This window comes from Hyalella azteca, unplaced genomic scaffold, assembly GCF_000764305.2.
Source record: "Hyalella azteca isolate HAZT.00-mixed unplaced genomic scaffold, Hazt_2.0.2 contig13347, whole genome shotgun sequence".
Lineage (NCBI taxonomy): Eukaryota > Metazoa > Arthropoda > Malacostraca > Amphipoda > Hyalellidae > Hyalella > Hyalella azteca.
Window position 1 is genome coordinate 1 of NW_025943272.1, and position 17,355 is coordinate 17,355.

Consider the following 17,355-nt stretch of genomic DNA (forward strand, 5'->3'; position numbering starts at 1 on the left):
AGCAACTGCACGTCCTCGTACAGCTTCTGTGATGGACGAGTTCACTGCATGAACGGCCGTGACGAGGATACCTGCTGGAGCAGTGAGTCACGTCCCATATTTTCTGCATGAAATCTTCATCATATTTTTAACTTTTTTATTTATAGTCATTAAATCGTCACGAGTTTATTTTAAATGATTATAAACGGGGCAAAATGGGATCCAAGGCTCAAGCCTGTTCCATAAATACGAATTTAGTATTTATATAATAAATATATATTATATTTATTCCGTTTCAAATAGATTTTCTATTATACTCTATATGAACTACAAACAAAAGTTAATAAATAATCAAAGAGTCTTTTGGCTTTGGTTGAAAGCCAGGTAATTAAATATGCTAGGTTTTATTTGAAATTAGTTAACCCTTCAGTTGTCGCGTATAAACTCAATTTTTCGATCGGTTTCCTTATAGTCGATTTTCGTAGGCGTCTGTTACACATATAACCTTGACGAGAACTGTATGGTTAAGTCGTTAACGAAACAGTAATTCCCGGACAAACCACTCATGTCTTCATTAATACACTAATTACCGGACAGAATTCCTGTTGACAATATTTTTCTTGACCTAGGCTGGAACTTATGCAAGTAGAATTTTGAAATGCAACATTTTTTGCGATAGTTCGAAATTAAAAGTTCGATCATTACTAGTGATTAAAATTAGTACAAGACTCGGTAATGATTTCCGTGACTTCGAACCTTGTCGTTTATATTGGAAATTTAGCTGTAAAAAATGTACATAAACTAATACATTATTCATTCGGTGGTTTTTATTCTCTTTTTGCGTTGAATGTTATTTCAATCTAATCAATTTTTTACCCTTCATTTTTCGATCCATTTGACTGCCTTTTTAGCCTCTTCCTGTGCGTTTCTTCATCCCATACTCACTCCCTTTATATAAACTTATTACATCTCTGTAATGGAAGTTTCATGTACATTTATATAGCCTATCATGTATACCTTTCTACTGAATTTTTTGTTAAAAAATTCTATCACAAATGTTAAATATTAAATTTTATTTTTGACAATCGGCTTGTGGAGCCCGAGTAACAAAATCATTCCTTCATCCTTGCTCATTTTCTCCAATAAATTAGTCGAGTCTCCCTCTACACAAAAATTCACTTGCGTTCAGATATTATTTATTGTTTATTTTAAATTTTATCTATAGAATTTCCAGCATGAAGAAGTTGATATGGAATTGCTACGAAATTTCGAACTTGTGATTCACGCAATATGAACAACCATAAATAACATTGTATCGCAATAGAACAGTTAACCCGCTAGTGCAAACATGGTTTCCTAATGTGACGGAAATTAAGACTAGTTTTAGACTAGACGTTTTGTCCTAGCTAGTGTACCTTTAGTACTAGTCTATTACATAGCTGACATGTCCTACATTTCTAACTATGGTTTCTGCCATCCCCCCTCCACCCAATGTGTGTCTGCTGACACGGTGAGGACCATCTCGCCAGGGCAAAGTGAGTTCGACGTCTAAAAGTCGTCCCGTGTTTTTTTATTTTTGCTTTAAAAAAAGAAAATTCACTGTAAACGTGAACCTCTGATTGATTCTAAACCTTCCTCCTGTAGCGCCCACCTGCACTCGATTCTTCGTGTTACGTTGACACACGCGGTGCACCTCATGCTTCTTTCTGCGTAGAAATATTTTACAATTTTTATAATTTGGTTTACTCCTCAGAAGTACGTCGCTTTTGATGCTTATAATCCCGTAGAATTCCGTTTCATGGTTTATAATTTCTGCTCTTATCATCTTCATCCCAACATTGCAATCCAACAAACCAAACTTCAGGCCATATCTTAGACCTTGGCGGCCGCTTGCCGCTCAGAGTTCGTTGCTGGGAACTTCTTTTTGTATGACTAATAAACGCGCGTATGAAACCTCAATATTTTATTTTAATTTGCTACAGATTCTTGTTCTCGTTATTCTCAACCGCCTTATGCTCACCAAATTCACAGATGTTATTTTTCAACATTATTTAGCCATCTGGTTACGCAAGCAAGATACCGACACACGTTCTGAAGTAACTGTGGCCGAGAACTGTGAACTTTATTTCGCGCTTATTCAGTTCCAACGATTTAACGCGACCTCGATTATTAAATTGTTGCGGCCTTGATTATTAAATCCTGCGGCCTCGATTATTAAACATTGTTTGTCATCAATTGATTTTTTGCCTGTTGATTTTTTGCTTGTGTTATCTGCATGTTGAATTTTTTGCTCTTTGTCAAAATCTTGCCTCAGACGACAGATTACTTTTTAAGGATATCTTCAAAACTTAAAATTTTTCCAAATGTTGGTTGCACGATGTCTCTGATTTTCTTCTCTGGATGAGATAAATTATTTATTTAGTCGCTTGAGGTTTTCGCATGAAACGCGCAAATATGTACCAGAAAATTTATTACATTGCCTTTCTTGACACTAATATAGATAATATCTTTTTCTGTTCATTCAGTAACCTAATGTACTTTTTTTCGTTTTAATTTTCTTCAACTGCAGCTTTTTTTGCTTCATACAATGAGCGTCTGCACTAAATCTACGCTTGTATACTGCTGCTAATTTTACTAACACATTTGCTGGCTCCTCATTAGCGACACTAACGCGCTTAATAATAACATTGCAAAGATGCTAATTGGTTACAAATAACTACCTACCAATAATCCGACCCGATCAAATTAACTCAGCTGAAAGAATAAGAGAGAAATTACAAATTATTCTTAGCTTCTTTCTCGCTTGTAGATATATATTCTTCTTATCGATTTCAAAGCCTAGAAACTAACATATATCTTTAAGCACCGCAATGATACTTTACCTTAATAAACCATAAAAAGGCAGTGAGAGGTACATACAAAAGTTCCCTACTATTAATGTTTTCTTAACTAAACCAATTTTTGTATCATAATATTATTTTTGAATTCTCGAATGATTTTTAAAGCTGTACTTGTAAGTAGAGAGATTATCTACTAAGAGATTATCTACTAAGAGCGTTTATTCTCGTACTCTCAGATTATCTACTAAGTAGATAATCTGATATTATCGACTAAGTAGATAATCTGAGATTATCTAACAAGTAGATAATCTGAGCAGTTCGTGCGCTTAATGCACAAGGACTTCGGATAACTTCCCGTAATCCGATCCACTGTTTTTTCGCTTAATCATTCTATTCTACGTTCCCACGGAATCCTATATTATGAAACTTGAATCAAGTGTTGGAAAAATTTTGCTCCTCAACAGCATTGTATTTAATTCTAGTAAGATATTCACTGATAAACGCGTAGTCATTAGAGTATTTAAGTGACTCTTCTGTCCGGACGTTTAGATCACTCATCATCGGCAGCATAATATTTATTTATGAGGAAAACTTGCTTGAATTTGTGGCCAACATATGTTCGTTGGCTATAAAACTCCTTTGTTATTGTTCAGAACATTGGGCGTCGAAAAACACATTATTTGTTCTTGCTTTTCTGATAAGGATGGAGGAAGATATCTTTGCAGATCTTCACTCGGTATGTTTGTACTAAGGGACATGTGGCTGTGCTTCTAATAATCATGTTCTACTGCTGTTTAATATAGATAGAATTTTTATAATATTTACGCTGAATTCTCACTCACACCTTAACGGGCGGTAGCTCGAGATATTGTCTACCAACAGAGCCGTCCTTTCCTCGCCAGAGTAGTTTTAATTTTTCGTTTAGTAAAGTAGACATCGTATTTTTTGGTTTTTGAGGCCCCTTTTTTTCCGGTTTAAACTCTTCTGTGTCTCTAAACACTTGGCTATTTTCCGCCAGGGCTATGTTCGACAGAATCAGTTATAATATTTTAAATATTATTTTCCCCCAACATTTTTCTTATCTCAAATTCTCCTGTTCCACTCTCCCCCAAATCTCCCTGGTAACTCCGTTCAATGACGTCACACAGCTCCGTGTTGAACAGAATGTATTTTAATAATGAACACATTATTTGTCACAACATTGCTCCAAGCTTCATCTCCGTGCTGCATTCACCCACAAAAGTCTCTAGTAAATCCATTTAATTGTGTTTGACAGAGCCGAGTTTTGCCGAATGTTTCAATATTCAACCTATTATTTCCTCCTAATATCATCCTAGCTCCATCTCCAATTCTCCACGTTCCAGTCTTCCACAAAACTCACTGCTTACTCAAGCCGATTGCGTCCGACAGAACACGCATGTTTGGCCAAATATGTTTAATATTCAACCAATTAATTCCTCCTAATATCTCCCTAGCTCCATCTCCATATTGAAGTCTCACCCAGACCTCGCTAAGATTGATTTAGGTAATTTAAAGTATATTTGTTTCGTTGTATCGTTGATCCAAACTCCATTTGATGGCGTCCGACAGAACCATGTCCCCCGGACCGCGTTGCGCAGTGCGAGTCGACGACTCTGTGCTTGTCGCTCTCTGAGCTCTGCGACGATCAGTACCAGTGCCCGGGGGGTGAAGACGAGGACCTCAACTTCTGCAAGAGATTTCCTTGCCCTCCGGAGAGGCCTTTTAGGTTCATAGTTTTTTTTATCTGTAACTTGTTGTTTTAAACATTTAAAATCATTGTCGTTCCCTTCAGTTTTTCGTATAGCAAAGTCAACCAGTTTGTTTGCTGTGTTCTGATGAATGAAACAAGAAACACAGCTTGGTTACACTTCATAAAACAAAACAATCAAAAAAATTAATTAGCTTAGTTTTACGAAACATTTTAAGCTTGATTGTGCGAAACAAAGCTTATTTGAGTTATTCAATCCATGACACAACAAGTTGAGTTATTATTTAATACATGGATTGACAATGACATAACAACAATCCATGACTTTTGACTCTGGAGCACTTTTTTAATCTCAAATACTTAGAAACTCCAGCAGCCTTCTTATTATTCTGGTGCAGGTGCCGTAGCGGCAAATGCATCGCGGCGTCTAAGCTCTGCGACGGTAAGTTCATGGACTGCGATCAAGGAGAAGACGAGGCGCTGAACTACTGCCACCGACTGCACCGCTGCACTGGTAACAAGTCATTCAAGTGTGACTACGGCATGTGTGTGGACAACACAGCCGTGTGTGACGGCATTTATAACTGCCTTGACGGCACTGACGAGATACAGTGCAGCAGAACTGCCTGTCCCGTCAACAGGCCGTTCAAGTGCGGCAACGGAGAGTGCATCACCATGGATACGGTGAGTCCGTTTTTCTCTAATTTTTTATCGGATGAAGATAGGAGATTGAAATTATGTTCTAGTATTAATGCACTTGATGTAGGCCAGTTAAACAAGTAAACAAGGTATTCTTTTGTTTGTATTAAATGTTTCATCTTGTGTTCAATGGTAGGAGTTTCTAACTGGTGTCACTCCGTTCAGTTTTTAAATTTAAGGATTTCCATCATTGAAATACTGGTAAATGTTTGTTAACCTGTAACTTTCTCGTATGAACGTTTAGAATTTCATTCTCATTTTCCATTTGCTTATAATTCGCCCAAGTAATAATGTCACTAGATTGCTTGAATCGCAGATTCACTAGAAATTTAAAAGCGAAGTAAACTCCACAACAATTCACCATATCTCTATTGAAAACATTTCGGAGACAATTTCGATTTGTTGTTGTCTTGCCATCAGGTTTGTAACGGCCACATCGACGGCTGCAGCGACGGCTCTGACGAACACAACTGTTCGAACTTCACGTGTCCACCTGAGCGGAACTTCAAGTGCAACAACGGCCGCTGTATTGACGGGTATTTTTTACTGGTCATAAATTTTGAATGGTATCAAATTCATATTGAAATTTATATTTAGGCTGACATTTAGTGATGAAACGAAAGAATCGATGTCGGTAAGAATTCATTTATTGAATATTTGAGAGAAGTCTTCAGATGTGGTTTAGATGACCGCTCATGCGCTTTAGTCGAGGCATTGCACGAGATTGTAATACTGCATGACGCCATTAAAAATCACCAACCTGGACTTCTGTTTCATTTGTTAGGTATTTTATGAGTATTTTAATATAAACTTTGTATTCTGTTTTAGCTGTTCATGAGCATTTTTATATTTGTCTCGTATTGTGATGCAGTTGTTAAGTACTTCAAGAATTTTCTCCCCGTTAGTTTCATATCAGGCCTGTGACGACGCATAGAGTGCCAGATGTCTTAATGTTTGTCTCACATCAGGTCTGCGACGGTCGGAACACATGTGCGGACGGCGACGACGAACTAGAATGTGACGCTCGGTCGTGCCCTCCGGACCGCCCTGACAGGTGCCCTGGCAGCGCAGTGTGCGTCAAGGCGAACATGTGTGACGGTGTCAACGACTGCCCCGACGGCAGTGACGAACGCGATTGTCCAAAGAAACCAATGAACGAAGACGACGAGTACGAAAACAATGACATCAACTCTGTCGAGGATTATAAGTACGATGACTATGACTATGTGGACATGATCAAAAACACAGGTATTCAACCTGAGGACACGAATCTAGAAGAGGTCGAGGAAGCCAACGATGAAGAGAAGCCAATCGTCCCTCCTGAAGTGGATATTGTGCGTCCTGTGGATACCACTGGTGAGCACAGCGGTAACGGTCAGAGGCACGGTTACGACTGGGACCCGAATGCTTCCAGGGGCACGGTCGTAGAGGAGGATAAGAAAGAGCCAGAAGACAGGGAAGAGGAAGGAGGTTCCCCCGAACCCGTTGCTGCCAAGGACCGAACAAACGGCGCCTTGAGTCAGTCTTGTGCTCTTTGTTATGTAGTGCTGGCTTTAAGCTTCGTTGTGATTCAATTGAGGTCTAGGTACTGAATTCCGATGTCATTTTCTTTGTATTATACGAAGTTTATATTCTCCATCTTCTTGTGAATGATGGGCAGTCAAAGAAGCTATTATGTCTATGCTACCAAAGCCAACGAACGTAAATGATGCGAGTCCAACGCTTTTGCTTCAACATTATTGCCAGCCGTGCCAATTGAAAACTCTGTGCCTAAAGTGGAGAAAATTCTCCTCCCAGCCATGTGCCTTGAATTATTTTGTCTAAATCTAAAAAAAAATCCGGTAGTTAACTACTTAATTTTTATAGATGTCAGTGTTATTTCTCCCGAGCTGTTTTGAGCCAAATTTTACTACAAGCCTGAATGATCGGTAATTTCCTAAAGTATTAAATTTATTTAGATGTGTGTTCGTAGCTTGCCGTCACAATGTCGATCTAGGAATGCACTTTTACGATATAAGTTTGTCTCTTCACTACACGGGTGTGCATCGTTATTGTATATTAATTTCTTTGTAAATAAATCAATTTTAGTTGTTACGGCCTGGCAAGAGAGATGCATGTGAAGGCAATGATCTTCTGAAAGCTGAATTACGGGGCACGAAAAATGAAGTTTTTAATTTAACAATATTCAACATCGGTCGTGCAAGCGAAAGAAAAAAGTGCCAGGAAAGATGGTTCATTTTGATGCATTGCATCTTTTGAAGGTGCTATTAATTTTCTAGAGTATCAATTTATTTAGTGCCAATATATATAGTACAGCTCGGCGCCGCAGTTTTGTATAGATGCCGTGAGCTTTGAATCTTTCTTGTGTAGCCATATTGCCTCATGGCAATTTGATCTAATGCATGGTATCATACGCCTATGATCTTTGTATGTTTTCTAGGTTTCTGACTCAAAGGTTCTAAATTTAACTTTAAAATTACCTATGACATTTTTAAATTTGATATTCGTATATTTGAGTTGAGTCGTCCAATTCTTTATTTCTCGTAGACCTCAGTTCCGGTTTTACCGCTATAGACTTTTTTAATCCATTGGACTGTGCGTGGCTGGCCCGTTGTCATCCTAACTTTTATAAAGCCAAATTTATTTTAATTGAAATAATTTTTCTGTATTCTTAATGAAATCGGAGCTCTTTCGTATAATACAAGCATGCCATTTCAATATAAATGTGGTTGCGTAATTTTTTTTACTCATTGCTAGCGTCGCATTTAAACGAAACTTAATCACATAACCAAGGCTCACTATAATTATATTTTGTTCTTATTATTTTTGACGATACTTTACTCGCAATAGTTATTCGTCCGGTTTTCGGTAATTCATATGAGGCGAATTACAGAAGCCACATTGTTTCATTTCATTTGAGTCTACTTACTTGCAAATGTGATCGAATTATCATCAAAATCGTAATTCTTCCAGGATATTTGACGAAATTAGTTTATATTTTTACTTAGATATTTCAGCTAACGGACTGAAGCACTGTATGTCACTGGAGAGAAAATGTTTCGTTCTAGAACAAAACTCTATTTTTAATTCAGATTTATTTTGAATAATAAGAGAGTTCTTTCCTGCATCGGGCCACATGAATCATCATTCTCCTACCGCAGGGCAAACCATATTGCAAAGGGGGAAATTGCATTTTTTTGCAAGAAATAATTTCATCTTGTCGTTAAATTTTTGTCAGAACCTTTGACGTAGGTTAAGCATTGTTGGTTGGATAATACGTAACAGGTTTACTCTGTTTGGTTAGTACAAATCATTTTGTGGCATTGAAATTAAGACCTTTGAACTTTGAGTTAGTAGGCACGAGTTTTCGTCGTATTAAAGTGTCCTGTGAATGATAACAATAGTTTTATTGTTCCATTTTTTCTTAAAAACTGCCTTATTAAATGTTGACTCCAGTTGATATAAGTTTCACTAAGCTTCTTCCGAAACGAAATGAATAATTTTACCATAATCTCCTATGACTCAAGGTCCCTGAATTCAAGTACTGCTTCCTGAATAGATTGAGTTACAAGTGATACTTGATATAACTATCGACTCGTAATGCAGGTCAAATCAAAGTGAAAAAAGAGTGAAAACTTCATTATTAGTTTACATGCTTCGGGTGGCATGCAGCTTGGCAGCCTAAAACCAGGTCAAAGAGAAAACCCAGTGCAACTAGTACTATTCAGGCTTGTTAATTTAACAATATATATAAAAAATATAAATAACGTGTTTCAGTACTGCCCAGATATATCATATATATCTGATTTAAACTCAATACATAGTAACATAACATCGTAATATTAGTGCTAAGGTATTGGCCTATTTGAGTCCATGATAATCATTCACAGTATACTTATTTCATAAAAACAAAAGTTTCGATTGCAGATGAAGTTGATTGTCACCCAATTTTTACAACATACAAAAATTTGACGGAATGTAGTGAATGTCTTTTTTGGGGGGTTATAATTTCCCGTACACGAGTTTAGGGTAAATATTGAAGCCTTTGTAAGGTAAAAGTTGAGATCCCTTAGTCGTGTTGATCAACAATACTTGATTCCTGTGAATTATGAGTTGATTCAGTTGAGTTATCTTTTTTGATTTTGAGAATGGAAGTTGTTCATGAAGGTTGGCTCACGAAATCGCCACCCCCTAAGAGGCTATTGAAAGTGGTGAGTGTATTTGCGTTTTTGAACTTATTTATCAAAGGAAAGTGCAAACGCCCCTCTGGCTCTAGTCTCCAGTCTACTGAGTCTGAAAGAATTCTGAGTAAAGCGCCCCATTTTGAGATGCTATCTGGCTCTAGTCTCCAGTCCACTGAGTCTGAAAGAATTCTGAGTAAAGCGCCCCATTTTGAGATGCTTTTCTTTTGGGTTTGGCACCTTACATATAGCATATGGATTTTTTCAGAGATGCCATACAATAGCCCTCACAAAGCCCTTTAAAATGAGCTCAAACTCGTTAATGAAATGATTCATGATGAGAAGTTATCAACAAAAACACTCAAAATTATCCCTTATTAAGTTATTACCTATTTGATGGTCTCTGTCTTGTATTGCTTCATAATTACTCAATACTCAGACATAAGTCATGTCCTGGTTCATGCGTTTATTCTTGTACAAATTTTACTCTCTGTCCCATTAATTTTTCCCTGATAATTTATTTTTGTAACGGCTGTCCTGGTTCATTTTGAAAAAAATTATTTTAAGGTGTAGGAGTCTACTGCCATGTTCTAGGTATATCATGATGATGTTGGTATCCATGATACTTTACTGATTTACTTAATGGCCTATTTGGAATATTAAGGGCAATTTTCAAAAAATTGGAGGTGAAAATGATAATTATTTACAGGCAAACTAGGAAAATTAGGGGCAAAAATGAATCCTAATAGAACGCACTAGATCACATTAGAAGGCCCTAAATTGCATTAGTATGCACTAAAATGCTCAAAACCAGATGAGGACGTACGTCGGGACAAGCCAGATCACCCAGATGCAGACGTACGTCGAGACAAGCTAGATGCGGACGTACGCTGGGTGTGTGCGCCAATAACGTTATTTTAGCTCTTTGTACGCCGCATTGTACGCCAGTAGAAGGGCTTGGAGCCTCGTTTACGCCGGATTAATCCGCGGAAAACGGCACCATCCTGGGTATGGTAATAAGGGACAGTTTTGAGGGTTTTTTGTTAATAACTTCTTACCATAAAACATTTCATAGGCAAATTTAGGCTCATTATATAGTTTTTTTTTTGCATTATTTGGAGCCTTTGCTAACTAAGGTTAAACTGTATACCTATACATTTTTAGGGGTGTCCCTTATTACCCTGGGTGGGTGTCCCTTATTACCCTGGGTGGGTGTCCCTTATTACCTTGGGTGGGTATCCCTTATTACCCTGTTGCACAGAAATGGCTGCAACTTTTTTTTGGAATGAGATGGGCAAATTCAGTCAATCGCATTTTCAAGCCGACACCTGTGTGCAACTTTTATGTAAGTAAAATTTTTTAATACGGTGAATATTTTTTTGCTCCAGACCTTAGTACTTTTCCAAAATCGCGCTTTTCACACTTTTTTCAGCAATTTTTTAGAGATAGTAAATGTATGATTTCTTAACTAGCTTTATACATAATAGCTAGTACCATAGTAAAAATGTTGAAGTTTATGCCACTATTTTTAGTTTTGCAATCTTTTGATTAGTTTAGCGACTACAACATTTCTACGAAATGTTGGACGGGCATCCCGATTTACCCCGCCCATCCCTTATTACCCCACCCATCACTTATTACCCCACCCATCACTTATTACCCCACCCATCACTTATTACCCCATTTGACGGTATTTATTATGGAAGAAATTGAATTAGTGCCACAAAATACCATAGTATAGAGAAAACGGCAAATAGGTAAATATTGAAATGTCTCTCATGATAGGCCTGGAATATATCTGCCTTTCAAGCTATTTCTAGAGCTTTCCTGACATTTTCAGAAATGGGAAATTCCTGCTAGATGAATTATTTCTTATCTAATCTACTTCATATCAAAACTGCATGATTGGGAATGGGCCACAAGATTCTAAATGTTCTGCAAATTTGTCCCTTTGGAGCTGCGATATTTCAGTAGTAAGTAGGAAAATAATAATCCTTAGAATCCCATTTAGTGATACATTAGCATCATAATATATGTCTACGTAAAATCTTGCCAACACATTTCTTGTTGAATAACTATTTTCATGTATTTTTGGTAAGATTTCTTGAAGGTTTAAGGTTTTCTGGCAACAAATCCTCAATAATACAGGTGACAGTTTGAGTCTAAAACCTTGACACAATTGCCAAACTCTGCACAGTGGCAAAAATGGGTGAAATTGACCACAATCAGGCATAGAATATATAAAACCTTTTAGCAGTAACCAGAGCATTCCTACTTTTTTTGAGCTGTGAGATTCCTGCTAGATAAATTATCTACCATTGTATTGTTGAGACAAGTGCACATTCAGACTGCAATACCGTAGTCCAACTGTATAAAAAATTTGTCACTTTGGAGCTACAAGATTTCATTCATGAGTAGGAAAATTCCAATCCTGACCACAATCATGGGCAGTTTTGCCTCATTCTTTGGTTGATTTGCCCAATTTTCCAGAAACACTCAAAATGACTCCAGAATGACTCGTAGGATTCAAAAAGGAAGAGTCTAAAAAAGTCTTTGCTTTGCCATTATATATATGATTGGGTTTGCAGGCAGGTATATATCTGGAGATCTTTAGTAACACCTTCAATCTATCACTGACTGATAGATAGATTCTCTTATGCCTGTGCCTGACCATAAGAACTTGATGCTTCGCAATTGGCATTTTATTCACATAGGTTGAGCCAATGTAACAAATTATTAATGCTAGAAATTTTTTATGTTTATTTTTTTCCATGCAAAAATTGGTAAGAAATACCAAGAGTTCTCTCCAATGCTATTAGTTCATCCATGATATTGTTAATGTTTTTTTAAATCCTTTTAGTTTATCCATGATATTGTTAATGTTTTTTTAAATCACTTTTTATTACCTGCAGAGATGGCACACACGGTGGTTTGTACTGAGGTCAGGGGATCTGCCTGGTCAGTACCTTCTTGAATATTATGTAGACAAGACCCGCAAGAAACTTAAGGGAAGAATAGACCTGGATCAGTGTGAACAGGTTAGAGCTCATCTGTGCTTTATTTCTAATTTGTTTTTTTATCATTTTTCCTTGTAAGTTTGCATGTTATGTGATTATAATTGGTGCCTATTATTTTGTAGGAAACCAAAACAGTTTTCAAAATACCTTACTCATAAATTCATGGGAACTGAATACATTGAACATTTTCAACAGTTTTTAATAACGGGTAATAGTTTATTAATACAGATGTTTGTGTAAATGTTCATGATTTAAATTAAATTTATTGATTTAGAATCAACAATAAACATTCTCAGTTTCTGTAAGTTTGTGTCTCCATCTTACATGCAATAAAGCTTATATGTGTTGATTTTGGTAGGATTTGAAGTAATTTATTGATTTGAATTTACAATGGAAATACCGGTAATTGATTTTGTTGTATTTGTTGCAGGTTGATGCTGGAATTATTTTTGCATCACAAAAAGATCCATCTGAGAATAATTTCATGTTTGACATCCGTACACCTAGCCGAGTGTATTATTTGAGATGTCAAACTGAGCTAGAAATGAACCACTGGGTAGACTGTCTCTGTCAAGTATGTGGCTTGAAGGCACAGGTAGACGATGCAACGGCTTCCAATCCTGTTGTTTTCCCTCATCCTGCTCAGATTGCTGCAAATCCACTGCCACATGTTACCCAGTCCACAAACATCTCAGTTGAAAACGATCACGCATTCCTGTCAAGCTCGGTGGGCAGAGCTGAATCCAATATGTATATATCTGGCCCATATATTCCCATAAGTGAGTGTATCACTGGCCGCAAGCCCAGCTCCAACAACAGGGACAACAACAATGCCCCTTCAGATAATGGACATGGCGGTAACCGCCGCAGGAGCATCCCTAGTGAGATGGCTCCTCCTGCTCCCATGGGGCGGTCGGCTCACGATACAACGTCTTCAACCCTCGTTCCATCCGCATCTTCCACGTCTACTCTGGTATTAGAAGCTAATATTTCAACTAATGGATGGAAGAACTTTGGTGACGCCTCAACATTACCACATCAAGGTGGCCATTCGAAGCACCGCGGAAGCCAACAGTCCATAGAAAACTCGCGAGGCCTGCGCGGTCAAAACCCATTTGGGAGACGTACCACCCGCTCCTGTGGCAGTAACTCAGAGGACAGTTCAGTTGTGTCACCACCGGGCACTGGCAGCAGCAGTAGCGTGTGTACCGACGAAGACCGATCATCAGCAACGCCGCTCAACAACACCGTGTTCTTTGGGGGCACTGAGAACCATGGAAGTACTGCTTTTGATTGCAACTTGGCCGCACATGCTATAAGAACCATGGTCAAGGATCCGCTTAAGCAAGAAGATGCTGAAGCCCCACCCAGACCCCCAAAACCTGCACACTTGGAAGTCCCACAACAAAACTACATGAATATAGACTCCATTAAGGCCCCTAACAGCCGAAAGAACAGTGTGGCTGACGCTGGATTTAGTAAAATGTCTAATTCCACATCGCTTACTAGTCATGACGGCAATTTTATCTCGTACTCAGACGCAGAGCCCTCGCCTGTCTCTGCGTCTAGCTCAGTAGCGTCCATAAACACACAGAGTGCAATCAACAATGATGTGCACGATTTCCCTCGTTCCCTTCCCACAGAAGTAGTGAGCGCGGGCTCTGTAATTCCTAAGCGTTATGGCCATTCAAGTGCCGTTCCATCTAGCGTCACCTCGGATAGCGTGTTCTCTTATGACATCAGAAACGCGTCAAGCCACACAGCTGGTGAAAACGACCCAAGAATCAGTCCTGCTCTCTACACAAATTTGTCGAGCATCAACAACGGCATAGGAGGTTCAAGCAAAGCTCCCTCTTGTCCTCCTCCTACGATCAACCGCGGCTTGAAACCTAAAATTTCGTCCTCAGACGGTTCGAGTTTGAGTGGCTGTGACACTTCACCAAGCATGGACACTCCCTGCAGCTCAGCTCCTGCCATCGACCGCAACTTGAAGCCTCCTCCTAGGACCGGCATGAGCGCAGCAACAGATGCCCAGTACGGCAACAACACGCCTGAGTTTGTCCTAGAACCTGCTCCTAGGAGCCGTCCTAGAACCGGCGGCGACAAGGCGCGACAGCAGGGCGCGGTAAGGGCGGCGCCCTCGCCCACCTTGCCGTCGCCTCATCAGCCCCCAGCCGATGATGAGGAGCCGCCACCGTCCGCACACAGCTGGAGGAACTCGGCCGTCACCGAGGAACAGGTCTGTGCTTTGCAGGTGCAGGCTTAACTGTCATCTTTGGCTTTACAGGTGCAGGCTTAACTGTTATCTTTGGCTTTGCAGATGCAGGCTTAACTGTTATCTTTGGCTTTGCACCTGCAGGCTTAACTGTTATCGTTACTGGTCTGAGAGACAGGTTTGTGATTTACATCTGTTCACCCAATTAAGGTCCAATATTGTCTACCTACCTACCCATCTTACTTGGGCCCAATATTGTATTTTTGAACATGTTATTCTTCAAACCTGGATTTCATCAAGTATTGCCAACGTTTTCACTATTTTTGAAATTTTAAGAGCCTACTTTTTTATTTCATTTATTTATGACCTAGTACTGAAATGACCCATAACATCTCGTAGGTGTTCTACCCACCGAACTCAGTGAGGTCTCCCCCGTCGGAGATCCAGTATCTGGACTTGGACCTGAACAGTGGCGGAGGTCTTGGCAGCACGGCGATAAGCACCGCAGATTTGTCAAACACCAAGAGCTTCTTGCCAAGTTTCAGTTCATCCAAGACTCAGCTGGGCAAGAAGACTGGTAGTTCATCAAGCTCCGCTGCCATCGATGTGAGCCGCCCGAGCACTAGCGGGACTAAAGCCATCGAGTCCTCGAAGGTGGAGTACCAAACCGTGGACTTTGTCAAAACCGACGCACTTCTACACGTTAAGGAGAAGGTCCAGACTTACAAGGTCAAGCAGTCATGAGTTAAAAGACCTCATTTCAATAGACCCAAGTCATACATTCGAGTTAAACTGTAACATTCTCTTTTCTTCTTTTGTTTCTACTGTGATTCCTACTTACTATAAATAACTGCATTTTTATACTGATAGCGAGTTTAATGTGCTTTTTGCTATATCAGCTACTTCAGGCAACAGTTATCAGCTGCCTTCACACTATCTCACAAAGCTGACTACTAATGAATATTGAGATGAATATTCAATCGCCGTGGAAAGCATAACTAGTTTTGTAAACTCGAAGACACTCGTGACTTTCATCGTCAGCCAAATATATTTAGATGATCATTCCATCGGAATGAGACTTTTAACGACATTTCTGTTGGCCTGTGATGGTCCTTCTTTTATTTTCCGATTATTCATTTGTTTGTCTCTGTACCACCGCTGGCATGTCATTGTAAGTTGCCTTCGCCTTAAGTAAAAAAATCCCGTAAAACGTGGCAGAGCAAGACTGATACTCGGTCGCTTTACTCAGACATAAACACGTAACAGACAAAATAAATTCCGCGAGACGTAAAGTGTTAGTGCCCAGTATATGTGGTGTTCAAAACTAGACTGGAACCTTGTGCTTTTCTTCGTCTGCTTGTTTAAAAAGTTGAGACGTTCACCGGTCCTGCCTTGCGGTCGCCATTTCATGTACCGATCACATCACCTATTATGTATTAATATTATCATCAATTTTTGGAAAGATAATTCTGCATCCTTTGCGGGTAATCATAGAATAGACTGCTGTACATTTTCAAAAAAGGCTGCATTTGTTACGGCGTCAGCAACCAAGTAATACTTGGAGTTTACGACGTGCCTCAAATTCTTTAGTTTAGTTTTGCCATGTAAAGCTTAGCAGTGTAAAAAAAGCCTTACTCTTCTATAATGCAGTCCACTAAGAAATTACTTATTCAGGTGAAAACTGGAGTCCGTAGGCACAGTACTTTGCAGTGACACTTTATCTAATACTTCTTCAGTCCCACTATTGCAATTAATAGCAGTTATACCGTCATCTACTATTCCGCGTGCCACGCACTGCCTCATATACTAGTAACATGCGAGGTAGTATACTAGTACTCGTAACTAGGCAGCAGTAGTAATATACTGCCTAGTATAGTCTCCTGCCTCTCCCTTCTTGCCTTGCAACTGCCTCATTGCCTTGTCACCAAATAACGTTCTTCGCTGCTCAATCTTCCGTCTCATGCTCGGTGTGTCCGTCCGAGTGTCTCATGCTCGGTGTGTACGTCCGAGTGTCTCATGCTCGGTGTGTTATACACATCTAGATGTGTATAAGAGACAGGGTTTGGTAACGTGCTGGACTAGGAAGGAGTCTCTTACTGACTCCATGAACAAGGATGCTGGGTGATTCTCTTCCCTTGGAGAGGATCCATCTATCCAGTCTAGCTCTGGATGATTAAAATCACCAACGATCAACGTGTGTGACTTACGGAAAGTCATGCTCGGTAAAAGACTGTTTAGTATTTTATCGTTATCAGAAGAACTGTTTGGTGATGATGCAAGGGATGAGGATGGTGATGTGATGTATGAGCGAACAGGAGATGAATGGATTGCAATGATAGTGGGCCTGTCAACGGTGGTGGCTGTTGCTATGACTGAGAGTGAAAACGATATTTGGAGAGTGCATAGAAGGTGAGGGAGAGGAGGAGGTTGGCAAGAGGCTGAGGGGTGTAAGGAAAAAAGCAATAATAAAATTAGAATAAACAACTGACAATAATTTAATATAACATAAATATTCATTCAAGGCCCAAGAGGCTCCATAGCTAATATAAATGTAAACTATATAGTGCAATATTCGGGATATAGCAATAATAAACAAAATGAATTTCCTCGTGAATTTCTCTTCCCTTTGTTTTCATCTCACCCTTAACACAAACTTTCACACCCATCTAGCCTCTCCTTTAATGTCGCTTCCACC

The 17,355-nt window shown here is 39.2% G+C and overlaps 2 protein-coding genes across 2 annotated transcripts; both read left to right on the forward strand.

Moving 5' to 3' along the window:
- Positions 1-9: 9 nt before the first annotated feature.
- Positions 10-8,645, forward strand: LOC125178865 (very low-density lipoprotein receptor-like; the record flags this gene model as incomplete). The annotated part of the gene is made up of 5 exons (XM_047883622.1): positions 10-82; positions 4,410-4,566; positions 4,947-5,232; positions 5,668-5,796; positions 6,216-8,645. Coding segments are annotated over 5 exons (1,269 nt in total), but the record flags the coding sequence as incomplete, so codon positions are not given.
- A 675-nt stretch (positions 8,646-9,320) lies between these two features.
- LOC108668375 (GRB2-associated-binding protein 2) lies at positions 9,321-16,352 on the forward strand. The gene is made up of 4 exons (XM_018155575.2): positions 9,321-9,458; positions 12,341-12,466; positions 12,876-14,684; positions 15,060-16,352. The coding sequence occupies exons 1-4, from the start codon at positions 9,396-9,398 to the stop codon at positions 15,402-15,404; spliced, it is 2,343 nt and encodes a 780-aa protein (XP_018011064.1). The 5' UTR covers positions 9,321-9,395; the 3' UTR covers positions 15,405-16,352.
- The last annotated feature ends 1,003 nt before the right edge of the window (positions 16,353-17,355 follow it).

What these genes read in the sequence shown, in the direction of transcription:
- LOC108668375 (XM_018155575.2), top strand. Translation starts at nt 9,396, where the DNA reads ATGGAAGTTGTTCATGAAGGTTGGCTCACGAAATCGCCACCCCCTAAG. An exon ending in CTAAGAGGCTATTGAAAGTG is followed by an intron (nt 9,459 to 12,340) that starts GTGAGTGTATTT and finishes TATTACCTGCAG; the next exon opens with AGATGGCACACACGGTGGTT. An exon ending in CGGCCGTCACCGAGGAACAG is followed by an intron (nt 14,685 to 15,059) that starts GTCTGTGCTTTG and finishes AACATCTCGTAG; the next exon opens with GTGTTCTACCCACCGAACTC.